The sequence below is a fragment of the Scyliorhinus torazame genome, chromosome 10 (genome assembly GCF_047496885.1).
Source record: "Scyliorhinus torazame isolate Kashiwa2021f chromosome 10, sScyTor2.1, whole genome shotgun sequence".
Taxonomy (NCBI): Eukaryota; Metazoa; Chordata; class Chondrichthyes; order Carcharhiniformes; family Scyliorhinidae; genus Scyliorhinus; species Scyliorhinus torazame.
In genome coordinates this window covers 198,308,929-198,336,518 of record NC_092716.1, presented here as the reverse complement: position 1 = coordinate 198,336,518, position 27,590 = coordinate 198,308,929, and the positions used below count along the sequence as shown (strand labels likewise).

The 27,590-nt window shown below is 44.0% G+C and overlaps 1 protein-coding gene across 4 annotated transcripts in view; it reads left to right on the top strand.

Annotated features, from left to right (window-relative positions):
- Positions 1 to 898: 898 nt before the first annotated feature.
- The window catches only part of mpped2a (metallophosphoesterase domain containing 2a), a 289,849-nt gene continuing 263,157 nt past the window's right edge, over positions 899 to 27,590 (top strand). Inside the window, exons 1-2 of one of the 4 annotated variants that reach the window (XM_072466237.1) lie at positions 899 to 1,298; positions 3,116 to 3,399. In XM_072466237.1, the coding sequence (XP_072322338.1) occupies positions 3,248 to 3,399 (152 nt within the window). In that variant the 5' untranslated portion in view covers positions 899 to 1,298; positions 3,116 to 3,247. Of the gene's footprint in view, positions 1,299 to 2,077; positions 2,271 to 2,454; positions 2,577 to 3,115; positions 3,400 to 27,590 lie in introns of those variants that run through there. The other 3 variants (XM_072466240.1, XM_072466238.1, XM_072466239.1) reach the window with 3 other exon arrangements.

The window sequence follows — 27,590 nt, the reverse complement described above, 5'->3', positions numbered from 1 at the left end:
AGTGTATTTTTCACATAAAATTATTGACCATTTGGTTTGGGATGCGTGATGCAGATCAATTAATGCACCAGTGAGCCCCCGCCTCCAACCCACCCTCTGTCCTCTATCTTACCCCCCCCCCCCTTTCTCCATCCCCCATAACTCTCCCTCCGTGTTCCCTCCTCACCTTTCTCCCTCATCATTTCACTGCCACTCACCGCCTCCATTCCCTCTTCTCCCCATCATTCCCTCGCCCTTCAATTCCCCTTCTCCCTCCAAGCCCATCTATCTCCATGATTTAAGTTTGGCTCAGTTTCCAATCCACCGGCATCTTCAGGGTTAACAGCTGCCCGCTCCGGGCACACACACACACAGACACAGGCCATGAGCAACACGAAATGAAAATCCATTTATCAGAGTTGAGTTACCGAGTCACAAATTAATTGTGATGGAGTTTGTTTCACTCTCTTTTCCCGCCACTCTCAAGTATTCTGTCTGTCTTTTGGCTGATGTTCAACCGCTCTAAATCCCTGTTTATTTGATCTATAGGAAAAAAGGGGAAGCCGTCCAAAGGAGTAAATTGAAACCGATAGACTCCCCCCCCCACACACACACACAAAAAGTCGGTTTTAAGCAAGAATACAGATTAAGCACGTGAAAAGTTTTAAAAAGAATTACTTCTAAAGTTGTTTTTGAGAAGTTATTGCATTTGATGTGATATTTATATAAATATCAAATATATAAGGCAGAAATCTGCACTGTGGATATTGTGCGCCAGTGTTTTTCCCTGGTGCTTTCGCTCTTTGCCTCTCAATGACCTAACCCTTTCCCCACCGCCCCTTTGGCTCTTCCTCTGCCACCCCTCTTTTTTTGGTTGCACCGCTCCCTCTCTCCCTCCCTCCTATTGCTCCTCCTGCGGGAGCACTGACCCGAGCGAAGGTCGAAAGCGAGGCTTCGCTGCCATCAGCTCCCGGGTGCCGACGGGTCGGAGGTTCGAGCCCCGGGGAGGGAAGAGTGGAAAACACAGAGAGCTCACCTTTAAACCCAGTGCTCTTCCTTCCACCCTGCCCTTCCCTGTCCCACCTTTTGCTCTCCAGGCAGATATTCCGGGCAATCTCTCCCCCCCCCTTTTCTTACCCTTCCTCCTCCTATCCCATCTCTCACCCCCCCCCCCCCCTTCAAACCCATCTTCCCCATTATTCTTCCCTCTTCCCCCCCTCCCAAAATGATGGATCGAACCCTGTGAAGAGCCGAAAAGGACAATCCTGGATTCCTGAGTCAACCACAACACACAAATACACTAAAACAAACAAACCGAGGTAATCTTTATATATGTGTGTGTATGTGTGTGTGTGTAAAAGCAGAAACAGAAACCTTATGCCTGAGAAAAAGAGAGGAGAAGGTTGGAGGAAGGGAGAGGAAAAGGAAAGAAAAGGAAGGAGAGAGAGAGAAAGGGAAGAGAGGGGAATAGAAGCAGCCACAAAAGCCCGGGTCGGCGCTGCTGGGTTAGAGGTGCCTTGTCATCACAGCGCGGGAGAGAAACAGAATGGCTTTAACTGAACCTTCTATTTTCGAACGTTGTGTTGCCAAAATGTATCGGATTTAATAGTTCCGAGAAATTGCAATGTTCTAGAGGTCTTGTTAGTGTCAGATAGCAACTCTCCCTGTTTAACCGGTGTTTTGGGGGAGGGGGTTGGCGGGGGGGCGGGGGGGGGGAATGTAATCATTTGCCTGGTTAATTTTTTTAAACACAAAAACACACAAGTCTTTTCATGGTTGCGATCTTTTAAAGCAACTGCGACGAAGGCCGGGCTCTTGTGCACCCCCCCCCCCCCCCCCCGTAACCCACTGCACAAAAGGCAAGATCAGGATCTCCTGCAAAGTGCAATCTACTGACCTCGGTCTCTTACACCTCCCTCCGCCGTCTGATTTCCTATTCACCCACACCCGTTTCCATTTAATTTCAGCAAAATTGCAACCGAGTTCGCTGCTGATGCAGACAAACCGGGCGCAAATGGGGTCGTTTTGAACTATTGATCTTTATGGGAATTTAGATTTTTTAAAATCGATCTTGCAACAATTTCCCAATATTTGTAAACACCCCAGAGGCCTAGATTTGTCAATTATAAAGGGAAAGCAAGGGATTTGTTTTGTTTTATAAAATTGACCAAAGATCGAGAGTGATAGATCACAGCGACCCTGGATGTCATTTATTTTGCATTTTGCAATTATCAGTGAAGAAAATACACAGAGGGAAGGCAAAACAGTACAGCCTTTTAAAAAAAAAGACAGTTAAGTAATGGCCTTAGAGGGACGTTGGATGGTTAATTGTTCTTGTGCCTTGTGTTGAATTAGATATTTCAAATATAAAAAAAAGATTGAGGGGGAAAATCTGAATGAGTGACGGCGGTGAGATTAGTTAAAGGAATGAATGACGTTTTGGAAGAGGGGAAGGTGTTGGAGTTGTGGAAAGTGAGCGATCTCCCATGCCCATTGCTACCGTGTGGATGTCAAGGCAGGAGACCAGAGGCCAGGCAAAGGAAGCAGGGGTTTTCTCGGCATCTCCTCGCTTCTTAGCGTTCAGATCCTGCAAGCAAGTGAGGTCTATCACACAAGCCCTGTTGTGACGCGTTTTAATATAATATTTGCATTGAGAGATGTATTTGAATCAGCTCGGCTTTAAAAAAAAATAGCATATTTATAGGCGAGGGAAAGGCGGCGGGGGGTTAACAGGTTTTCCCATATGGAGTGATCCCTCTAGTCCCAAGTTCATGAACTTGAGTCTGTTTCTAATGCCAGTGGTGTAGATTTTGATACAAGCAACAAGGAAAGGGTCGTGCTGTCAATTGGTGTCTATCGGCGTTAGAATCACTGGTAGAATTTGGAATTTTTCCATTCAGAAAAAAATGTGTATGATTTGCAATGAACAATTTTATTTCACTACATTTTTGATTAAAAAACACAATTTGGGGAGGGGGGGGGGGAATCATTCCATGTAATTTTGTATTAGAACGTATAAATCAGTCCTGTCAATCGCCAGAGACGGACGATTTAAACTTACAATTGAGTTTGATTTGAACTCCCTGTAATTCGCCCAATTTCACAAATCGTGCATTCTTTTTTTGCTCTCCTCTAGGATTACGCTCTTTATTTTGTTGCTCTCTGATGATTTAATTTGGCGGCTCTTTTACCGGTTGGAAGGCTGGAAGCTCACACGAATAACCGTCCCACAATGTGCTGCCTAGCATCCACCGAAGGAAAGTTGTAAATGGATTTTGTCGAGCAGGGTATAATGGCTCATGGAATTCCTTCGCAGGGGAAAATTACCATCACGGTGGATGAGTACAGCTCCAACCCGACTCAAGCCTTCACTCATTACAACATTAACCAGAGTCGCTTCCAGCCACCCCACGTGCATATGTGAGTACATTTCACTTCATCTGGCCGTAGCAATCTCCTATTAAATTCCCTTTTTGTGTCTCTTAATTAAAAGCACTCCTACTTGGGGGAAATTCATTTATTTTCGTTTGCTTCAACGAAAAAAAAGACTTGTCAAATCCCCCAGACCAAGAGCTGATAAAAGTTTGCATTCCTGCAATTTCTTCCACTCTTTGAAGTGATGTGACAGGAATAATGTGCAGGGGGCTGAGCATCCAAACGCTTATTGTGATTCATAGCAATCTATAAATTTGACTTGGAATCGACAAGTAAATTGTTACAGCAGGTTAGTAACCTATTTGTCAATTGTCTGTCAAAAAAGCTGAGGGAATAGGGGAGTACCTAGCCCTGAAGAGGCTTAAGTATATCTTAACCCAGGTCTTAATTTTAGCTGACTGGAATAGAACCAAAGGTGGTTTCCATTACTGCATTATCTAGACACTTTATTATGTTTAATGAGGTGGTGTCCCTTTTTTCTTTGCCGGCCCAGGGTATGTAAGTGATAGTTTCAAACTGTCAGAGAATTTCAGACAGCACATACTCTATTCCGAGAGTGTTCCTGGCTTTCTGTGCAGCATCCATTAAACTTTGATCAGAAAGTTTTCATGGTGGAACCATCAAAGGCCGTGTCTGATTTCTTCATATTTATTTGACTGCTGCTATTAAGAACGACCTCCTGATCTCAGACAGTGTAGCTTGCTTGGGGAAGGGGAGAGGGGAGGTTAGTGAACTGTATAATGTGCGAACTCATACCTGCCAACAGCAGGAGACCCAGACTATTTATATACTTTGCTGTTAGGAATCTCTCATTTTAATTTTCTCCTTGCTCTGATGAGAATTCATCAAAATAATTTCAAATTCACTGCATCTGCATGTGATCAAGTTGAAATCAAAAATGTTGCCACAGATCAAGTTGAAATCAAAAATGAATGCACTTATTTCACAGCAATTATTTATCAATAGCCAGCTTTACCTGATTGACAAACAGTCACCGCTTAGAACAGTGCATTTCTAAGATGGATGCATTAAGCTGCATGCTTGAGTTGAAAGTAACATGTTTAAAAATCAGAAGTTAAAAGGAAAAGTGCATTTTAGAAGTAATTTTGATATTGACCTTTTTAAGTCGAGACTGTATGTTAGGATCAAGCTATAATATATAACACAATGGACATCAAATCTCAAACACAGGATCGAGAATAGGAACAATGAGCAAACACAGGTTGCACAATAGGTATAATATTTAAGTGCAGGATACACAACAGGAGACACTTTTTAAAAATACAGGATACACAATGGGAGCTTTTTTTTTACAGCAGTGCTGCCCGATGGGGAGCAGATTTTTAAATGCATGATGCACAATGCAGGCAGTGTTCAAATGTAAGATTCGCAGGGGACCTAGTTTTTAAACGCTGGGTGCACAGTGGTGGAACAGTGACTTGATCTGTTGTCCTAGACATAACAAATCTGTGCTGGCTTGAATTCTTTTCACCTAAAAGAAAAGAAATGGGTGCTTTCCTGCAATCATTGATCTCATAGGAATGCGACTCTTTTGAGATGCACAATTTCTGGGAAAGTGATTTTGTTAACAGTAGTGTGATGATGGGTGAGATGAAACAAATCTTTTTCTTCATTGAGGAATCTCATCTGTATTGCTGAGTAGGCAGTGGAGTCTTTTATTCCCAAGTGGAGTAAACTTGACAATTGGAAATGGGCAGCTCCAGAATGCCACTGTATAAGGTAGATTGTGTACAAATAAATGTAGGTGGAGGAAAATCCACAACGGTCTCTCTACGATGCCCTGAGGTTGTGATGCACTATTCTGAGTAGCCACCTTGAATCAATTTTTTGATTAAAACACTAACTGCTGATGACATGTCACAAGAGATGGCATGGACTGCACAACAGACCATCACTGGATGTTTTTAAAAATGCACTGAACTTCACACTACATGTTCAACCAAATAATATATCTTTCTTGAGTGATTTCAAGGCTATAGTGCAATCCTTAAGAGTTCAGACAATGGTTATGAACAGCTTGAACTTTGGTCCCACAGTTTATGCAGTCATTTTAACCTCAGTTAAATGTCAACCTGGTAACTCAATCCAGCAAATTGTTATCCATTGTAATGAGTGACATTACTGTTGTACTTCATACATTAGGCAGTGCCACTTTTCATTACCTACTGAAGTACAGTTTTAAAATGTATTTGATTTAAAAATAGTTTTTCATTTGAATATTGGAAACTGTCATGAGCATGGAGAGTGTCTTAACAGTCCATATAGGCTGACCATTTGCTTGCAACACTTGTCGGAGATCCCTTTGAGCATTCAGTGAATATCTGCGTCTGCCAGGCAAGGGTAGGCTCAGACATGATGCGTCCCATAGTTGAATAGCTGTCAGTGCTCATTCATCTAAACCATCAATTAGGAAATTCTGTAAAGGCAATCAGGGCGATGGGTGGTAACTGTAGCCTCTTGAGGAATTAATGTTTTGATCAGAGAGGAAAGTAATGGTAAAGGAAAAATAAGGGTCATAAAACTGGTCTGGCAAATGGAAACTACCAAAGTTGCTTTATTGGGGGGAAATAACTGGGAGGAGGAATTGAGCCAGCTGATTCCCAAAATAAATGTTTAGCCGCCTGATTCAATAGTAATATTTGGAAGAAAACCCTTTCGGAAAAATGTCCTTTGACTGGTGTGAAACAAGCACAGGTTAAAAGAAGGGATTGATTCAAGAACTTGCAATTGTAGTGAAAGGGTATTCCCGGTTTTTAAAATGACACTTTGGAAGCAAAAATACAATTCTTTCTGATTTAGACGGTGGCAAACCTGAACTATCTATCCAAGCTATTAGAAAATGTACATGTCCATTTTGAGATTTCATTTCCGCTTATGCACTGATCAGTGCATCTGCATCAAATTCTTTTGTGTTCTATTTTAAAATGTTTTAACAATGCTATCAAAATCACTTGCAGTGGAATTTTAACCAGTTTGTGTTAACCAGTACATTTCCAAAGAAATTATATTCAAAGCAGATTTGAGTTTGGTTTCCTTTAATTTGCCACTACCTGCTCGTAAAAACCTAGAACACTCACTTGAAATGCTGTTGAGACTGGGGATCAATTGAGAAATTTCAAAGCTGGGAATTACAGATTTTTGTTCGGGATATTAAGGGTTACAGAGCTGGGTGGGTGGATGAAGTTAAGACACAGATAAACCATGATCCAATGAAATGGTGGACTGCCTGAATGGCCTAATCCCGCCCTAGGACTGTTGAGTCCTGGGACCACCAGACCGAGCAATCTGCCCTAATGTATTCTGGCTCTTGTTTATGTCTGTGAAGCATGTATTAGTGGAAAAGTCATTATTTATGCTTGAACTATCAATGATATTTGCATTATTGGGAGGGGAGTGAAGGGAAGATTGTTGAGGTGCAGCATCGTTTTAGTGATTTGGAAGAAGAAACTGAGGGCACTGTTGCTAAGGTTGCAGGTGATACAAAGATATGCAGAGGGACAGGTAGTATTGAGGAAGCAGTGGGGCTGCAGAGGGACTTGGATAGGCTAGAAGAGTGGGCAAAGAAGTGGTAGATGGAATACAATTCATTAGAACGGAGAAGGATGAGGGGCGACTTGACAGAGGTTTATAAGATGATCAGGGGAATAGATAGAGTAGACAGTCAGAGACTTTTTCCCCGGGTGGAACAAACCATTACAAGGGGACATAAATTTAAGGTGAAAGGTGGAAGATATAGGAGGGATATCAGAGGTAGATTCTTTACCCAGAGAGTAGTGGGGGCATGGAATGCACTGCCTGTGGAAGTAGTTGAGTCGGAAACATTAAGCACCTTCAAGCAGCTATTGGATAGGTACATGGATTACGGTAAAATGATATAGTGTAGATTTATTTGTTCTTAAGGGCAGCACGGTAGCATTGTGGATAGCACAATTGCTTCACAGCTCCAGGGTCCCAGGTTCGATTCCGGCTTGGGTCACTGTCTGCGCGGAGTCTGCACGTCCTCCCCGTGTCTGCGTGGTTTTCCTCCGGGTGCTCCGGTTTCCTCCCACAGTCCAAAGATGTGCAGGTTAGGTGGATTGGCCATGATAAATTGCCCTTAGTGTCCAAAATTGCCCTTTGTGTTGGGTGGCGGTGTTGAGTTTGGGTAGGGTGCTCTTTCCAAGAGCCGGTGCAGACTCAAAGGGCCGAATGGCCTCCTTCTGCACTGTAAATTCAATGATAATCTATGATTAATCTAGGACAAAGGTTCGGCACAACATCGTGGGCCGAAGGGCCTGTTCTGTGCTGTATTTTCTATGCTCTATGGAAAAGTGTGAGGTTATGCACGTTGGTAGGAAGAATGAAGACACAGGCTATTTTTTAAATGGGAAAAGGCTTAGGAAATCAAAAGCACAAAGGGTCTGAGGAGTCCTAGTTCAAGATTCTCTTGAGGTTAACGTGCAAGTTCAGTCGGCAGTTAGGAAGACAAATGTAATGTTAGCATTCATGTCACGAGAGTATAAGAGCAGGGATGACTTCTGAGGCTGTATAAAGTTCTGGTCAGAACCCATATGGAGTATTATGAGCAGTTTTGGGCCCCGTATCTAAGGAAGGATATGCTGGCCCTGGAAAGGGTCGAGAGGACGTTCACAAGAATGATCCCTGGAATGAAAAGCTTGTCATATGAGCAGCGGTTGGGGACTCTGGGTCTGAACTCGTTGGAGTATGGAAGGATGAGCGGAGATCTTTCGGAAACTTACAGGATACTGAGAGGCCTAAATAGAGTGGAAGTGGAGAGGATATTTTCTAGTAGTAGGTAAAACAAAAACTGAAGCACAGCCTCAGACTGAAGGGATGATCCTTTAAAACTGAGATGAGGAGGAAGTTCTTCAGCCAGAGGGTGGTGAATCTGTGGAACTCTTTGCCTCAGAAGGCTGTGGAGGCCAAATCACTGAGTATCTTTAAGACAGAGATAGATAGGTTCTTGATTAATAAGGGGATCAGCAGTTATGGGGCGAAGGCAGGAGAATAATAATAATAATTGCTTATTGCCACAAGTAGGCTTCAATGAAGTTACTGTGAAAAGCCCCCAGTCGCCACATTCCGGCGCCTGTTCGGGGAGGCTGGTATGGGAATTGAACCCACACTGCTGGCATTGTTCTGCATTACAAGCCAGCTGTTTAGCTAAACCAGCCCCTGAATGGGGATGAGAAACATATCAGCCATGATTGAATGGCGGAGCAGATTCAATGGCCCGAATGGCCTAATTCTGCTCCTATGTCTTATGCTCTTATGATATTAACACAACACTCACTATTAAAAGTGAAAGGTTAATCCAAATCATAAAGTGAAAAAGGTAGTCATTCTGATTGATTTTGTTGATTGGACAAGACCGACTCTGATCTACTTTATTCTATTTCAGGGCTGGATTTGCCCTACACATGCATATTTGTGTACTCCATGGTTTTGTCCTTCATATCTGTATTGGACCACTTGGGGTTGAATCATAAAATGAACATATCATGGAGGAGACCATTCTGCCTGCTGTGTCTCTGCTGACTCTCTGTAAAAGCTACTCAGCTAGTACCACTCCCCTGCCTTTTCCCCTAGCCCTGTAGATTGTTTCCATTAGATAATTGTCCAATTTCCTTTTGAAAGCCACAATTGAATCTGTCTCCACCACATTCGAGCAGTGCATTCTTAACCACTCACTTTGTGAAAAATAATTTTTCCTCATGTTGCTTCTGGTTCTATTGCCAGTCACCTTAAATCAGTGTCCTCAGATTCTCAACACTTTCGCCAACAGGAACGGTTTCTCCCGATCTGCTCTGTCTAGACCGCTCATGATTTTAAGCACCTCTATCAAATCTCCTCTCAATCTTCTTTGAAGAGAGATATCCCAGTTTCACCCTTCTGTCTCTGGAACTGATGTCTCTGTTCCCTGGAACTAATCTCATTAATTTTATCTGCACTCTCTGATGTCCTCACATCCTTTCTCTTGTACGGTGTCCGAAACTGGACACAATACTCCAGCTGAGTCTGAAGTATCTTATAAAGGTTCATCATAACTTAGAATCATAGAATCATAGAAGTTTACAGCATGGAAACAGGCCCTTCGGCCCAACCAGTCCATGCCGCCCAGCCTTTACCACCAAGCTAGTCCCAGTTGCCCGCACTTGGCCCATAACCCTCTATACCCATCTTACCCATGTAACTATCTAAATGCTTTTTAAAAGACACAATTGTACCCGCCTCTACTACTACCTCTGGCAGCCCATTCCAGACACTCACTACCCTCTGAGTGAAGAAATTGCCCCTCTGGGCCCTTCTGAATCTCTCCCCTCTCACCTTAAACCTATGCCCTCTAGTTTTAGACTCCCCTACCTTTGGGAAAAGATGTTGACTATCTACCTTCCTTGCTTTTGTAATCTATGCTCCTCTTTATAAAAGCACTGAGTTAAACTAGTGTGCATATAATAACAGTAAGAAGTCTTACAACACCAGGTTAAAGTCCAACAGGTTTGTTTTGAATCACTAGCTTTCGGAGCGCTGCTCCTTCCTCAGGTTCTTTAACCTGGTGTTGTAAGACTTCTTACTGTGCTCACCCCAGTCCAACGCCGGCATCTCCACATCATGCATATAATAAGGTAGGTGATTGGGGAAGACTTTATGGGTGGCACGGTGGCACAGTGGGTGGCACTGTGCCACAGTGGTTAGCACTGCTGGTTAGCGCCAGGGACCCAGGTTCAATTCCGGCTTTGGGTGTCTCTGCGAAGTTTGCACATTCTCCCTGTGTCTGCGTGGGTTTCCTCCGGGTGCTCTGGTTTCCTCCCACAGTCCAAAGATGTGCAGGTTTGGTGGATTGGCCATACTAAAATTGCCCCTTAGTATCCAGGTTAGGCTGGGTATGGGCATAGTGCAGGGGAGTGGGTGCGGGGGAACTAGCCCTAAAAACATGGTTGAAGATTTTTTTTTAAAGTTACTCTGAGATTTGAAGCGCTACAGGGTGAAAGGAAGAGGTAGTGGAGCTCTATCAGAGAGCTGACACATATGCACTGGGCCAAGTGGCCTCCTTCCTTACGTTTCTATGAATACTTTGCTTCCTGATATCTTTATATGGCTTGATCAGAAAGTGTTAATTTATACCATTTAGCTTTTGTAATGCTCACAGTTTTCGACTAAAAGAAACACTTGTATTTATGAGGCTTCCTTTAACGCTTCAGGATATGCTGAAGTGTTTGAAAATCTCAAAGTCATTGTAATACATTTGAATTGAATTCTCTGTTGTAATGTAGAAAATGTAATGTAATAGGTATTTGGATATTCAGCTAAGGAAGCTGCTTAAATACAGTGTGAGTTTCCAAGTATTCTGTTTGTTCCTATTCATTGGTTCAGCACTGAAGAGTGAGTCCCATTTAATGTTTGTTGCCTTTTTGTCTTTCACAGAGGGTGCAACACTTCACTCTTTGTAATGTGTTGGTATGAAATAAAATAGAGATGAGGCAATAATTCGGGACAAAATGAATTGGCATTTGGAAAAACAATGGACGTCAGCATTGATCTATTAAAGATAAATTGGGCTGGATTCTCCATCGGCAGGCTCCTCCGTTCCGCCGGCATGCACTCACATTTCTCGACGGCGTAAGGGTGCCCACAATGGGAAAGCCCATTGACCGGCTGCCGGGACAGAGAATCCCGCTGCCGGCAGGGCGCACCACACCAGAAAAGGGGTGCAGCAGGACGGAGAATCCTTCCCATTGTGTTTGACTTACTTGATTGAGTACTTTGATGAAGTAATGAAGAGAGTTGATGAAGGTAGTGCGGTTGATGTTGTGCATATGGATTTTCAAAACAAGTTTGACAGATTACCACATTATAGTCTTGTAAGCAACGTTAAATGCAACTAAAGGGTCAGTGGTAGCATAGATACAAAAGTAGCTAGGGGACAGAAAATAGAGGGTAATGGTGAATAGTCTTTCAGACTGGATGGGGCTGTACAGTGCCATTTCCCCAGGTGTTGCTGTTAGCACTACTGTTCTTTTTGATATGCATTAATGATCTGCAAGTTTGCAGTTGATATAAAACTCAGAAATGTAGCAGTGAGGAGGGTAATAACAGACAACAGGAGGATGTAGACTGTTAAAATGGCAGATGCATTTTAATGCAGGCAAGTGTGAAGTAATATATGTTGGGAGGAAAAATGAGGAGAAGTAATGTGAATGCAATGGTATAATTTTAAAGGGGGTGCAGGAACAGGGAGATCTGGTGGTGTAAGTGCACAAACCCTTGACAGTGGCCGGTCAAGTTCAGAAGGCTGTTTTTTAAACATATAAAATCCTTTGCGTTACCTGAGAGGAATAGAATACAAAAGCAAGGGAGCTATGCTAAATATTTAGCAAACACAGGTTAGGTCTCCACTGGAGATTGTGGCCAATTTTGACCATGATATTTTCGGAAGAAAGTTAAGGCTTTAAAGAGCGTGCGGAAGAAATTTATCAGAATGGTACCTGGGATGAGGGACTTCAGCTATATGGAGAAACTGCATGGAAGCTGGGATTTCTTTTCCTTAGGCAAGAGAAAATTAAGAGAGATTTGCCAGAAATGCTCCAAATCATGAATGTTTGCACTGAGTAAATAAGGAGGAAATATTTCCAATGGTAGAAAGGTCCGTAACCACAGGACACAGATTCAAGTTTTTCAAAAAAATTCCTTAATGGATGTGGGTGTCGCTGACTAGACCAGCATTTATTGCCTATCCCAGTTGCCCTTCAGAAGGTGGTGGTGAGTTGCCTTCTTGAACCACTGCAGTCCCTAAGGTGTACGTACACCCACAGTACTGTTATGGAGGGAATTCCAAGATTTTGGCACAGTGGCAGTGAAGGAACAGTGATATATTTCCAAGTCAGAATGGTGAGTGACTTGGAGGGGAACGTCCAGGTGGTGGTGTTCCCAGGAATCAGCTGCTGTTGTCCTAAAGTGGGTTTGGAAGGGTTTAGAAACCTTGGTGACTTTCTGCAGCACATCTTGGAGATGTTACACACTGCAGTTACTGTTCGTCAGTAATGAAGGGATTGGATGGTTGTGGAAGGGTTTGCAATCAAGTGGCTGCTTTGTCCAGGATGGTGTTGAGCTTTGTGAGTGTTGATGGAGCTGCACCCATTCAGGGAAGTGGAGAGTATTTCATCACACTCCTGACTTGTGCCTTGTGGATAGTGGGCAGGCTTTGGGGAGTCAGGAAGTGACTTATTTGCCACATGATTCCTAGCCTTTGACCTGCTCTAGTAGTCACAGTATTTATATGGCTGGTCCAGTGCAGTTTCTGGTCAATGGTAACCCCCAGGATATTGATAGTGGGGGATTCAGCGATGGTAATGCCATTGAATGTCAAGGGCTAGATCCTCTCTTGTTGGAGATGATTATTGCCTGGCACTTGAGTGGCACAAATGTTACTTGCCGTCTGTCAGCCCAAGCCTGGATATTGTCTATTATTTGTCCAGGTCTTGCTGCATTTCGACATAGGCTGCTTCAGTATCTGAGTAGGGGCTGTTTAGCACAGGGCTAAATCGCTGGCTTTGAAAGCAGACTAAGGCAGGCCAGCAGCACGGTTCAATTCCCGTAACAGCCTCCCCGAACAGGCGCCGGAAATATGGCGACTAGGGGCTTTTCACAGTAACTTCATTTGAAGCCTACTTGTGACAATAAGCGATATTCATTTTTCATTGAGTAATCGCGGATGATACTGAACATTGTACAGTCATCTGTGAACATCCCCACTTCCGACCTTACGATGGAAGGAAGGTCATTGATGAAGCAGCTGAAGATGGTTGGGCCTAGGACACGACCCTGAGCAACTCCTGCACTGATGCCCTGGAGCTGAGATGATTGACCTCCAACCACCACAGCTATCTTCTTTTGTGCCATGTATAACACCAATCAGCAGAGAGTTTTCCCGCTGATTCTTATTGACTTCAGTTTGCTAGGGCTCCTTGATGCCATACTCAGTCAAATGCTGCCTTGATATCAAGGGCAGTCACTCACACCTCAGTTCTGGCATTCAGCTCTTTTGTCCATGTTTGAAGCAAAGCTTTAATGAGGTCAGAAGCTGAAAGACACTGGCACAACCCAAACTGAACATCCAAGAGCAGGTTATTGCTCACTCTCCTTCTCAACCTTGTCCCTCGTCTGAGGTGTGGTGATCTTCAGGTTAAATCACCACCAGTCAGCTCTCCATCTCAAAGTGGAATGCAACCTATGGTCATCTGGGACAATGGCGATTTTACCTTTACCTTATTGCTGAGTAAGTGGTGCTGATTGATAGCACTGTTAATGACTTTACTGATGATCACTTTACTGATGATGAAGAGTAGACTGATGGGTGGTAATTGGTTCGGTTGGAATGTCCTGTTTCTTGTGAACAGGACATATCTGGGCAATTTTCCACATTATCGGGTAGATGTCAGTGTTGTAGTTGCATTGGAACAGCTTGGCTAGAGATGCTGCAAGTACTGGAATACAATTCTTCAGTACAATTGCTAGAATGTTGTCAGGGCCATAGCCTTTGCAGTACCCAGTGCCTTCAGCCATTTCTTGATGTCACATGGAGAGAATTGAATAGGCTGAAGACTGACATCTGTGATGCTGGAGACCTTCGGAGGAGGCCAGGGTGGAACATCCACTCAACATTTCTGGCTGAACATTGTTGCGAATGCTTCAGCCTTATCGTTTGCACAGATGCGCTGGGCCCCTCCATCATTGCGAATGGGGATATTTGTGGATAAAAGCAAATTACTGCAGATGCTGGAAGAAAACGCTGCAAAATCTCAGCAGGTCTGGCAGCATCTGGAGTCAAGCACAAAGGATCATCTGGACTCGAAACGTTAGCTCTTTTCTCTTCCCACAGATGCTGCCAGTCCTGCTGAGATTTTCCAGCATTTTCTCTTTTGGGATATTTGTGGAGTCTCCTCCTCCTGTGAGTTGTTTAATTGTCCACCACCATTCACAACTGAATTGGCAGGACTGCAGAGCTTAGATCTGATCCGTTGGTTTTGGGATCGCTTAACTCTATCCAATTTTTGCTGCTTTTGCTTTTCGGCACACAAGTTGTAGCTTCACCAGGTTGACACCTCATTTTTAGGTATGCCGGGTTTTGCTCCTGGCAGGCCCCCCTTCGCTCTTCATTAAACCAGGGTTGCTCCCCTGGTTTGGTAGCCATGGTAGAGTGGGGGATATGCCAGGCCATGAGTTTACAGATTGTGGTTGAGAACAATTCTGCTGCTGCTGATGGTCCACAGCGCCTCATGATTGCACAGTTTTGTGCTGCTAGATTGATTCGAAGTCTATCCCATTTAGCACAGTGGTAGTGCCACACAACACGGTGGAGGATATCCTCAATGTGAAGACAGGACTTCGTCTCCACAAGGACTGTGTGGTGGTCAGATTTAAGGTGATTAGCAAAAGAATTAGAATTGACATGAGGAACTCATTTTTACTTCGCAAGTTATAGCACTCTCTGAAAGGGCGTTGGAAGCAGATTCAATAGCAACTTTCAAAATAGAGTTGCATAAACATTTGCAGGGTAAAGGAAAACTCAGGGATATTGAGCATGGGAGGGGAATTGGGAATAATTGGACAACTCTACAAAATAATCATCCCAGGGAGAATGGCCTCCTTCCAGGAAACCTCATTACAATGCACCAGAAGTGGGGATTGGCGATGCTCGGGATCTATTGATTATTGCATCCAGTGGATGGAAATGGAAATCCCGTGTCAGTGCTGTGCGCGAGTTAGCCATCACGGTGCTGGGGTAATGCCGGCAATTCTGTGCATGCAGTAAGTTAAAAATGCCCTCTGCAAAGGCTGGTGTGAGATGTGAAACCTTCAAATTCCTCACTGCAACCATCTATTTTGTCTTCCAATTATTGTGCATGGCCTTTAATGCACCGCGAGTGTAGCCCAGACTAAACTGTCATTGATTAGTGGGAACTGTGGACGGTATGACTAAATTCAACAAAACTCCAAACCAATTGCGCCACATGGCCCTTTTAAAAGCTGAGCAACAGGATGCCTCTTCTCCATTACCCTCGTCTCTTTCATCCGTGCGATTAGTTAGCATTCATTTGTCATTGCCACAAAAAACAGGTGTTCCTTGTCTTTAAGGGATATGGGATTTGCATTTATATAGTGCCTTTCTTTACCCCAGGAGGTCTAAAAGCATCTTGTCTCCAAAGTATAACTCTTTGAAATGTAGTCACTATTGTAAGGCAGGGAAATGTGGCAGCCAGTTTATGAATGCTGAACACCTACAAACAGTAGTGTGATAATGAACAAATCAGCTTTTTCTTTGGTCATGTTAGTTGAGAGATAAATAATAGCCAGGACACCAGAGAGAATTCCCTTGCTCTTCCTTCAAATGCTTCAAATTATTGACTTAAAATATTCCATCCTGCAGTTACGAATCAGTTCTTTTGTTTTCTGTGGCAGGAGTGTTAGAGCGAAGATAAGAGTATTCAATTACACTTCCAGTACAATGTTTGTATTTTGGAAAAGTTGAGGTGAGTGCCATAGGAGATCTAACTTTCTTGGGTCAGTGCTCTTCCTGTAGTTACATGAATAGGAACAGTCAGCAGAAGGGGGAAACTATTGTCAAAGATGCAAAGTGACATGATGTGGGCATGAGCTTGTGTGATCTGTGGTGAACCTCAGTGCTTTTTAGCACTTGTTCTCCGGACAAATATGAAAAGCTCAGTGTTCCAGTCTCGCACCACATCAAGTGTGGCAATGTAACTTGCTGCTTCATAAAGGAAACAGTGTGGCAATTTTGTTTAGATTAAGAAGATTGCTGGGAGGGAATCATTCCCAGGCAGATTGCGTTCCCCAGTTCAGTACAGTAGAGGTTTCTGTACTTTTCCGACAAATGTTGTCACTAACTCCCCAGGCCCCCAAATACTGACAAATCATCAGGGAGTCCCAATGCAAACTATTGAAAGGCATTGCCATTAACCCAAAATAAAACAGTCTTTTCATTGCAAGATAGCAATGTTTTTTTACTTTTAATCAGTTTGCACCAGCAATAACAAGCTTGTAAGCAGCGTTACAGGATTGACGAAAGACAGGCAGAAAGACGTCAGGACCCCATTGGATCACAACATGATTACAGAAGAGGAAGGCCATTGTAGCCGAGCCATTCAGAAATCCCCATCTCTGTCCTGTTACTTTGACTGGTTGTTCCTTCCATTATTCCAGGATTTTCACCTCCAGTATTCCATCTGGGAATTTGTTCCAGCTCCATGTGTTCATCACTCTCTGTCTAAGGGAAAAGTAACTGATTACTGCCTTCCACCAGCAAGGCCTTACCTCTGCTTTTACTTTGTTTGATGATATCAATCCTAACTACTTATTGCCAGTTTAGACCTGCCATTTCCCCCACCCCACTCCCAACCTTGTCGTACTCTCACAATAGAATTCAAAGTAATTTTCTGGATTTTTCTTTTCCATACCGTCCTGTATAGTCGCTTAACTTCCTGGTTAAAGAGTTCTTTAATTTTAATTCATACGTGAGCTTCTTCAGCCTGTGGACCTTGGTGTGAAAACCTGTGCGATGATGGATTAGAAATGCAATGTGAGCACACAATCAAATCAGGAATAGAGTGTGACTCATGAGCATGCTGAACAAGGAATCGCAAATCTCTGTCCTGTTTGATGAATTCAAACTTTGAATTCATATTTAATTTATTATTGGGACAGATTTGGTGTAAAGGATTATCTGGGCACAGTGCAGAGAGGAAAATCGGATAGGCTCGGCCCCGGATGTGTGATTCCCCCTTTCCCACTTTTCCTCTTGTTTGTGGCGCCCAAGTGCAAATAAGGAAGATCTGTCCAGTTATGCATGATCAAAAATCTGAGCCGTTTGAAGACTATTGTAGTGATTCAATCTAGCAGACTTTTATTTTTGGTGGTTTTACACATTCAAAGGTTTGGATGCTTGGTATACAAATCACCATTAAATAATCAAATAGCACAGTACAGAAGGAGGCTATTCAGCCTATTCAGTGTGTGTTAGCTTGTTCCAAGAACAATCCAGGTTGTCCCACTCCTTCGTTCTTTCCCCATATTACTGCAATTTGCTTCTCCGTCAAATATTTATCCAGCTCTCAGTTTAAGATTACTGTATCCACCATGCCATCCAGACAGTGCATTCCAAATCCTAACTAACTTCCCAATGATAAATTACCAAGTGCAGAAGGCCATAATATTTCATAGGCAGGCTGAGAACTAACTGCTGCCCTTCGGGGCTGGTATTGCACACTGGGCTAAATCGCTGGCTTTTAAAGCAGATCAAGGCAGGCCAGCAGCACGGTTCAATTCCCGTACCAGCCTCCCCGAACAGGCGCCAGAACGTGGCGACTAGGGGCTTTTCACAGTAACTTCATTTGAAGCCTACTTGTGACAATAAACAATTTTCATTCATTTCATCTTAGTGAATAGTTTAATGAGGTTTTCCTCTCTCTGCTATATAACTAAGGTGCTTTTCACTCTTTTGAAGTGATTATGTCTCAGTTTAAAGTGCAGAATTAGGGTGGTTGGCAGCACAGTTTGTTAGACACCTCTCAACTTTCACCTCTGAAATTCTGCATTAACAATCGCACTAGGATCAGGAGTAGGCCATTCGGCCCCTCAAACTTCTCCACCATTCAATAAGATCATGGCTGATCTGATTGTGGCCTCAACTCCACATTCCACCTAAAACCTAACTCCACCCAAGAGGAGGCGAATCACCATGGTACCATGAGTACGGTAGTGTGCCAGTTATGCAACAGGACACTAGTAATCCAAAAGTCTGGACAATCGTCGAAGTTTGAGAATTCAAATTTGACTTTAGAAATTTTGGAGATAAAATTATCAGTGAATGTGACTGGATTTTGTCCTTTAAGAAAGGAAACTGGCTGTCCTTACTTAATCTGGTGCATGTGTGATTCCAGCCCCACCATCTATGTGGTTGACTATTAACTGCCACTCAACCAGACAACTGGTGGTGGGCAATAAATTTCAACCTTGTCAGTGGTGCCGACATCCTGGGCAAGATTAAGATTAGCTGGGTTATTTGTCTTAGATGCCCTGCTGTAATCATCTATGCCTTTGTAACTTCTAGACTTGGCTATTCTAAGAACATAAGGACGAGGAGCAAGAATAGGTAATCATCAGGCCCCTCGTGCCTGCTCCGCCATTCATTACAATCATGGCTGATCTCATCTTGGCTTCAACTCCACTTTCCTGCCTGTTCTCCATAACTCTTCAACCCATTACTAATTAAAAATCTGCCTATTTCCTCCTTAAACTTACTTTGGGGTGGTGAATTTCACAGATTCATGACCCTTTGAGAGAAGTAATTTCTCACCTCTGTTTTAAATATGTTATGCCTTACCCTAAAACTATGACCTCTCATTCTACATTGCGCCCCAAGAGGAAACATCTGCTCTACCTACATCTACTTTTTATCATCCTATATATCACAATTAGGTCTCCTCTCATTCATCCAAACTCTAAAGAGTATATTGGATTGGATTTGGGTTTATTGTCACGTGTACCAAGGTACAGTGAAAAGTATTTTTTTGCGAGCAAGTACATGAAAAGAAAAGAAACTTTTAAAAAATACATAATAGGGCAACACAAGGTACACAATGTAACTAGATAACACCGGCATCGGGTGAAGCATCCAAGGTGCAGTGTTAATGAGGTCAGTCTATAAGAAGGTTGTTTAGGATTCTGATAACTGCGTACAGTCCAGACATTGTCCATATATGAAAGACATAGGCTATACGATAAATACACAATATAAATACATCAACATTGTTATTGGGTGAAGCATACAGAGTGTAGTATACTCAGTAGAGTAGATGCGTGGAGAGATCAGTTCAGCCCATAAGAAGGTCATTCAGGAGTCTGGTACCTGCGGAGAAGCTTTTTTGAATCTGTTTGTGTGTGTTCTCAGACTTAAGTATCTCCTGCCCGATGGAAGAGGTTGGACTAGAGAATAACCCATGTGGGAGGGATCTTTGATTATGCTGCCCACTTTCCCAAGATAGTGGGAGGTATAGACAGAGTCAATGGATGGAAGGCAGGTTTGCATGATGAACTGGGCTGTGTTCACGACTCTCTGAAGTTTCATGCAGTCCTGGGTCGAGCAGTTGCCATACCAGGCTGTTATGCAACCAGAGAGGATGCTTTCTATGATACATCTGTCAAAATTGGTAAGAATCAATGTGGACATGCCGAATTTCCTTAGTTTCCTGAGGAAGTATAGGCACTGTTGTGCTTTCTTGGTTGTAGCGTCGACGTGGGTGGATCAGGACAGGACAGATTGATTTGCACACCTAGGAATTTGAAGCTGTCAGCCATCTCCACCTCAGCACCATTGATGCAGACAATACTTTGCTTCCTGAAATCAATGACCAACTGCTTAGTTTTGCTGACGTTGAGGAAGAGATTGTTGTTGTTACACCACGCTATTTCCCTCCTGTACTCTGACTCATCGTTGTTCGAGATCCGACCCACTACGGTCATGTCATCAGCAAATTTAGATGGAGTTGGAGCCAAATTTTGCCACACAGTCGTGTGTGTATAGGGAGTATAGTAGGGGGCCTTGCGCAGCCTTGCAGGGCTCTGATATTGAGGACTATCGTGGAGGACGTGTTGTTGTTTATCCTTACTGAGTATGGTCTATGGGTCAGAAAGTCGAGGATCCAGTTGCAGAGTGAGGAGCCAAGTCCTAGGTTATGGAGTTTTGATATGAGCTTGGCTGGGATTATGGTGTTGAAGGTGGAGCTGTAGTCAATGAATAGGAGTCTGACGTAAGAGTCTTTGTTATTGAGATGCTCCAGGAATGAGTGTAGGGCCAGGGAGATAGCATCTGCTGTGGACTGGTTGTTATGGTATGCAATTTGCAGTGGATCAAGACATTCTGGGATTATGGAGGTGATGTGTCTCATAACCAACCTCCCAAAGCACTTCATAATGATAAATGTCAAGGCCACCGGATGGTAGCCATTGAGCCATGTTGCCTGGTTCTCCTTTGGCATCTGGAAGAAGGTGGGAACCTTGGAAGGGAATAGGGAGAGGTTGAACATGTCCGCGAACACACCCGCCAGTTGGTCCATGCAGGATCTGAGTGCACGACCAGGGACTTTGTCAAGACCCGTTGCTTTCCGAGGGTTCACTTTCAAGAAGGCCGATCTGTCTTCAGAGGCTGTGACAGCAGGTATGGGTGTGTCTGAGGCTGCTGGGGCAGTTGACAACTGTTTGTTGGTTTCCTGCTCGGAACGAGCATAGAATGCATTGAGTTCATCAGGGAGGGGGGTGCTGTTGCCGGAGATTCTACTTGGCTGCCTAAACTGCTCAATCTCTCTTCATTAATGGGCTGGTTTAGCACAATGGGCTAAACAGCTGGCTTGTAATGCAGAACAAGGTCAGCAGCGCAGGTTCAATTCCCATACCGGCCTCCCCGAACAGGCGCTGGAATGTGGTGACTAGGAGCTTTTCACAGTAATTTTTTGAAGCCTACTTGTGACAATAAGTGATTATTATTATTAGTAGTAGTATTAATAAACAAGCCCTTCAGGTGGGATTCTCTGGCCTCTCAGCTACATATTTCTCGGCAGCGGGAGCCGTTCGCTGGCAGCGGGACCTCTGCTCCTGCCACTGTCAATGGTAATTTCCATTGAAGCCACCCCATGCTGCTGGGAAACCTGCAGATGGGGGTGCGCGGCCGGTAGGGACAGAGAATACCGCCACCAGCGAACGGCTGGAAAACGCCAGCCCTCACCTTGGGAATCAATTCAATGACCCTCCTCTGAACTGCCTCCAATGCTACTACGTATCTCCTCAATAACGGGACCAAAACTGTACAGAGAACTCCAAGTGTGATCTCACCAAGGCCTTGTACAGTTGCAGCAACATTTCTCTACTTTTATTCTCTATTCCTTTGGTTATAAATGCCACAATTCCATTTGCCTTCCTTATTGCCTGCATACTGGTTTCCTGCGATTCATGAGCGAGGACACTAAGGTCCCACCGCGCTGAAGCACTCTGAGGTTTCTCTCTATTTAGATAATAAGTTGCCTTTCTATTTTTCTGACCAAACTGGATAATTTCACACTTATCCACGTTAAACTCTATCGAACAAATTTTGGCCCACTACCTAACCTAGCTACATCCATTGGTAAATTTCTTATTTCCTCATTGCAACTTACTATTCCACTACTATTTTAGTGTAATCTGCAAATGTGGCTATAGTACCTTCTATCCCTGCACCCAAGTCATGAATATTGATTGTAAATAGTTGGGGCCTGAGGACCGAACCCTGTGGCACCCCACTCGTTACATCGTGCCAACCAGAAAAATATCCATTTGACCCGACTCTGTGCCTTCTGTCGGTTAGCCAGTTCTCGGTCCAAGATAATAAATTACTACTAATCCCATATGATTTCGAACCATTTAAAAAAAATGTATTTTATTCCAAATATATTCAAAAATACAACAACGCAAACCAATAACATTCTCAACACCCCCACAATTCACAGTTTGTACAATTTTCCCCCTTTTCACTCCCTTCCCCCCCACCCCCGAGACAACTAATTCCTCAAACGTTGTCATGAACAGTCCCCACCGTGTCTCAAAGCCCTTTGCTAATCCCTCTCAACTCAAACTTAATCTTTTCCAGCCAAAGGACGTCATAAAGGCCCCCCCAGCCAGACCGCCACCCCCAACAGTGCTGCCGACTGCAAATCCAGCAATATCCTTCACCAGGCAATTAGAGAGGCGAAGGCTACGACATCAGCCCCCCTTCTCCTCCAGCAGCTCCAGCATTTCCGATACCCCACAGATTGCCACCATTGAGTCCGGCCTGACCTCGACACCCACAATCTTCGATAGCGTCCCAAACACTGCTTCCCAGTATCTCTCCAACTTCTCACAGACCCAGAGCATGTGCACATGGTTCGCTGGCCCTCGCCCGCACTTCTCACACTCGTCCGCCACCTCCTGGAAGAACCCACTCATCCTCACCTGGGTCATATGCATCCTGTCCACTACCTTGGAATGAATCAAGCTCATCCTCGCGCATGAGGAGGTTGAATTTACCCTTCTCATTGCTTCACTCCACACTCCCCATCTATCTCCCCCCCCCACAACTCCTGCTCCTATTTATTCTTGATCCTCACCACCTGAGCTCCCCCTTGTGTATGAACCTTTTGTGCGGCATCTTATCAAATGCCTTTTGGAAGTCCAGATGTACTACATCTACAAGATCCCCATTATCCACTGGGCTTGGTACATCTTCGAACAACTCTAGAAAATCTGCCTCCCTCTCTTTTTGAATAATGGCATTACACTAGCACTTTTAAATCCACTGGAACCTTTCCTGCCTCCAGAGAATTTTGAATTATTATAACCAATGGATCCACTATCTCTGCCGCCACCTCCTTTAAGACACTAGAATGTAGGCCATCAGGCCCTGGGGACGTGTCTGGCTTCAATCCCAATAGTTTGTGTCGTACCTTTTCCCTATTGATAATGGTTGTTCTAAGTTTATCCCTTTATATTACCTCTGTATTACCTGTTCCTATTGGGATGGTACTAGTGTCCTCCATATGAAAACTGAGGCAAAATATCGATTTAGCGTCTCCACCATTTCTATGTTCCCCACTATTAATTGCCCGGTCCCATCCTGCAAGGGATACCATCATTCATTTTAGCTATTCTCTTCTCTTTTATATACTTATAGATGCATTTGCTATTCTTTTTTATATTTTGGGCTAGTTTTCTTTCATAATTTTCCTTTGCTCTTTTTATTACTTTTTTGGTGACCTATTGTTGATCGTTAAAGGTTTCCCAATTTTCCACCCTGTCACTGGCCTTTGCAATATGGTATGTCTCAGTTTTTGTCTTTCTGTCATCTTTGACTTCCTTGCTTAGCCACTCACTCCTGGTTGGCCGCCCACATTCTAACCTCTGTAAACTTCAGATTGTCCAGAACTCTGCTACCTGTGCCCTGGCTTACTGATTGGCACCAAGTCCTGTATAACATCACCTCGGCGTCAGCTGACTTAACACAGGCTCCCAGTTCAGTAATGCCGTGAGGTTAAAATTCTCGGGCGTCATTCTCCGCTGGCGGGAGTCTCCGTTTTGCCGACGCCCGGGGTTTCCCGACGGCGTGGGGCTGCCCCACAATGGGAAACCCCATTGACCGACCGGTGTTACGGAGACTCCCGCCGGCCGGTCGGGGCAGAAATGTGGCGGGGTGGGTAGGAGAATTTCGCCCCTCATCTTTGGTTTTTCAAATCCCTCCATCCTTGACCTCTCCCTATCTCTGTAACCTGCTCCAGCTCCACAGATGTCTGTGTTTTTCTAGTTCTGTTCTCTTAAGCATCTTTTTAAAAACAAATCCTTTCTTAAAGTTATAAAGCCAATGCGTAGAGTGGACTTAATCCATTTCAAATTCAAATTGAATCCAATTCATGATCTCCAGAAGAGAGACATACAAGATACAAGATCCAAGCTGACAAGAATAGGCATTGCATCTGATCTTGGACTTGCTCTCAACCAAATGCTCTTCTTGCGCATCCAGGATTTTAATTGCTGCACCATTAATGACTGGAATTCCCTTCCTACATCACTCTGCTTTGCTCTCTCACTTTCCCCCTGTAAGGTGCTCCTTAAAACTTTGCATATAAGGTGCGATGCAAATGCAGTTTCTTGTCTAAAAAAACTGGCTGCTACATTTTCCTACAAGATAATGCTGACTGCCTTTCAGAAGTGACTCATAGGCTGGGATTTTCCAGCCCCCTTCCATCCCGTAGTGGGTTGCCCTGCAGCAGGGTCAGCCAGTCACATAATCTCCGTTAACGTTGGTGGGTCTGGAGGATCCTGCATACACGAAGGGCTGGAAAATGCTGGCCTGTGACGCCATTTGGATGCTGGTGAGGACATGAAAGGCTAGTTCTTTCTTTCACTCAATTTGGCCCTACAACTGCTCAAATGCCAGCGATTCGCTTGTGAAGGAAACTCTTCACCAGTACCTGGTTATTTACCAGTATACTTTCCCCAACTGCGATCAGCCAATACTGTGTACTGTGTGAGCTTGAGATGGACACTTGAAGCTTTTAGGCTGCATGACTTAGCTGTTAAAGCAGTAATTGTTCGGAGAACACAGATACCTTTTCATTCGACACTGTGATAATTAAATGCCTGGGCTGGGACCACAACTTTTTACAATATATATTAATGATCTGGAAGAAGGTACTGAAGGCACTGTTGCTAAGTTTGCAGATGATACAAAGATCAATAGAGGGACAGGTAGTATTGAGGAAGCAAGGGGGCTGCAGAAGGACTTAGACAAGCTAGGAGAGTGGGCAATGAAGTGGCAAATGAAATACAATGTGGAAAAGTGTGAGGTTATGCACTTTGGAAGGAGGAATCTAGGCATAGACTATTTTCTAAATGGGAAATGCTTCGGAAAGCAGAAGCACGAAGGGACTTGGGAGTCCTTGTTCAGGATTCTCTTAAGGTTAATGTGCAGGTTCAGTCTGCAGTTAAGAAGGCAATGCAATGTTAGCATTCATGCCAAGAGGGCTAGAATACAAGACCAGGGTGTCATGATATGCACTCATGCACATAATGAGATACAGACAGGCAGTGACAGACACCCAGTACAGCCAATCAACACACAGGACAGAACACAACCAATCACCAGGCAGAACACTAGAGGGTGGTCTCCCACTATAAAACACACGAGGCATCAGCACTCTGCCTCATTCCACTGGTGACAACTGTAGTGACAGTCAGGGTGTATATATAGAATCATAGAATTTACAGTGCAGAAGGAGGCCATTCGGCCCATCGAGTCTGCACCGGCTCTTGGAAAGAGCACCCTACCCAAGCCCACACCACCCTATCCCCATAACCCAGTAACCCCATTCAACCAACACTAAGGGCAATTTTGGACACTAAGAGGCAATTTAGCATGGCCAATCCACCTAACCTGCACATCTTTGGACTGTGGGAGGAAACCGGAGCACCCGGAGGAAACCCACGCACACACGGGGAGAACGTGCTGACTCCACACAGACAGTGACCCAAGCCGGGAATCGAACCTGGGACCCTGGAGCTGTGAAGCAATTGTGCTAACCACTATGCTACCGTGCTGCCCATATCAGTTAGCACCTTCTACACATGTCTCAGAGCTAGTCTGGTCTAGTTAGTTATAGTAAGCACACTTAGATTTGTAGAGTGTCAAACCCACAGCGAACTGTGTGCACTGCTTAAGAAGTTCAATAAAGCATATTGAAGCAACATCACAGTTTGGAGTCTACTTTCAAGTACAACTTCATCCAGTTGTAGTCTGTGTTACCCCAAGGTGAATAACACGACACAAGGATGTACTTCTGAGGCTGTATAAGGCTCTGGTCAGACCCCATTTGGAGTATTGTGACCAGTGTTGGGCCCCATATCTAAGGAAGGATGAGCTGGCCTTGGAAAGGGTCCAGAGGAGGTTCACAAGAATGATCCCTGGAATGAAGAACGTGTCGTATGAGGAACATTTGAGGACTCTGGGTCTGTACTCGTTGGAGTTTAGAAGGATGAGAGGGGATTTTATTGAAATGTACAAGATACTGCGAGGCCTGGATAGAGTGGACGTGGAGAGGATGTTTCCACTTGAAGGAAAAACTAGAACCAGAGGACACCAACTCAGATTAAAGGGCCGATCCTTTAAAACAGAGATGAGGAGAAATTTTTTCGGCCAGAGGGTGATGAATCTGTGGAACTCTTTGCCGCAGAAGGCTGCGGAGGCCAATTCACTGAGTGTCTTTAAGACAGAGGTAGATAGGTTCTTGATTAATAAGGGGATCAGGGGTTTGGGGGAGAATGCAGAAGAATGGGGATGAGAAAATATCAACCATGATTGAATGGCGGAGCAGACTTGATGGGCCAAGTGGCCTAATTCTGCTCCTATGTCTTATGGTCTAAATCTCTCAGTAGTCTTGGGAAAAACCAATATGGAGAGGGGACATTGTCTCGAAAATGAGTTGAATGTCAACTATTTAGATCTGTTGATGGGATGGGATTGGATGGGAGGGAATTGGAAATGTGAGAACTTCTGTTGGTCAGACACTCGTTAGTGAAATAATTTTATACCCTCCCTATCCCTTTCACCTCACAATTTAAGGGAACTCTTTGGGATTGATCCCGATTAGCGTCCAGCTGTTTTAAGTTGCCACCGTGTTGTTAAAACCAAGGTGGCAGTGGGAAACTGCGGGGCACAAATTGGTATCGAGTTCCTTGCTGACCTCACAAGCCTGCTGCTTGTTCCTGAGTGACTTCTCTGTTCAGCAATACACTGTGCTCCATAAAGTATACATATTTGACAGGATGTGGTTCTGCTCCGTAACAGTCATGTGATGTCTCCTCAAAGCTCCCATTAAAAAAAGACATCTGAGGAAAACAAAACACACTCCAGAGAATCCAAAGTCAGTTTGTCACCTCCCGTTTCAGCAGTGGTTTTTAAAAGAGGTTGAAATGAAATGAAAATGGCTTATTGTCACATGTAGGCTTCAAATGAAGTTACTGTGAAAAGCCCCTAGTCGCCACATTCCGGTGCCTATTCGGGGAGGCTGGTACGGGAATTGAACCCGCGCTGCTGGTCTTGTTCTGCTTTACAAGCCAGCTGTTTATCCCACTGTGCTAAACCAATCCCAGGTTTTTGGGAGTTCAGGTTGGTTGCAGCTTAATGTTTGTCATTTTTGAACTTTATTGTGGGGGGTGGGGGAGAGTGTAATGAATTTTGAAAAATAAATTCAGAGTACCCAATTCTTTTTTCTAATTAAGGGCAATTTAGCCCGGATAATTTACCTACCCTGTACATCGTTTTGGGTTGGGGGGGTGGTGAGACCCACACAGACGAGTGTAATGAATTAAGATTTGCTCCTCTGTCCTTGGATTTTGAGGTTGGTTTCTTGTAAATGTGTAACCAATTTCATACATATAGTATATTGCATTTAGTTATTGAGGGAACCACCTCCAAAATACATATACTTACTGGCTTTCAGCAATGCAATAATTATGGCCTTTTCATAAAGAAACCTCTAAGGCTGACATTTATGCAGCTGTACTGGAACAGTTGCTGT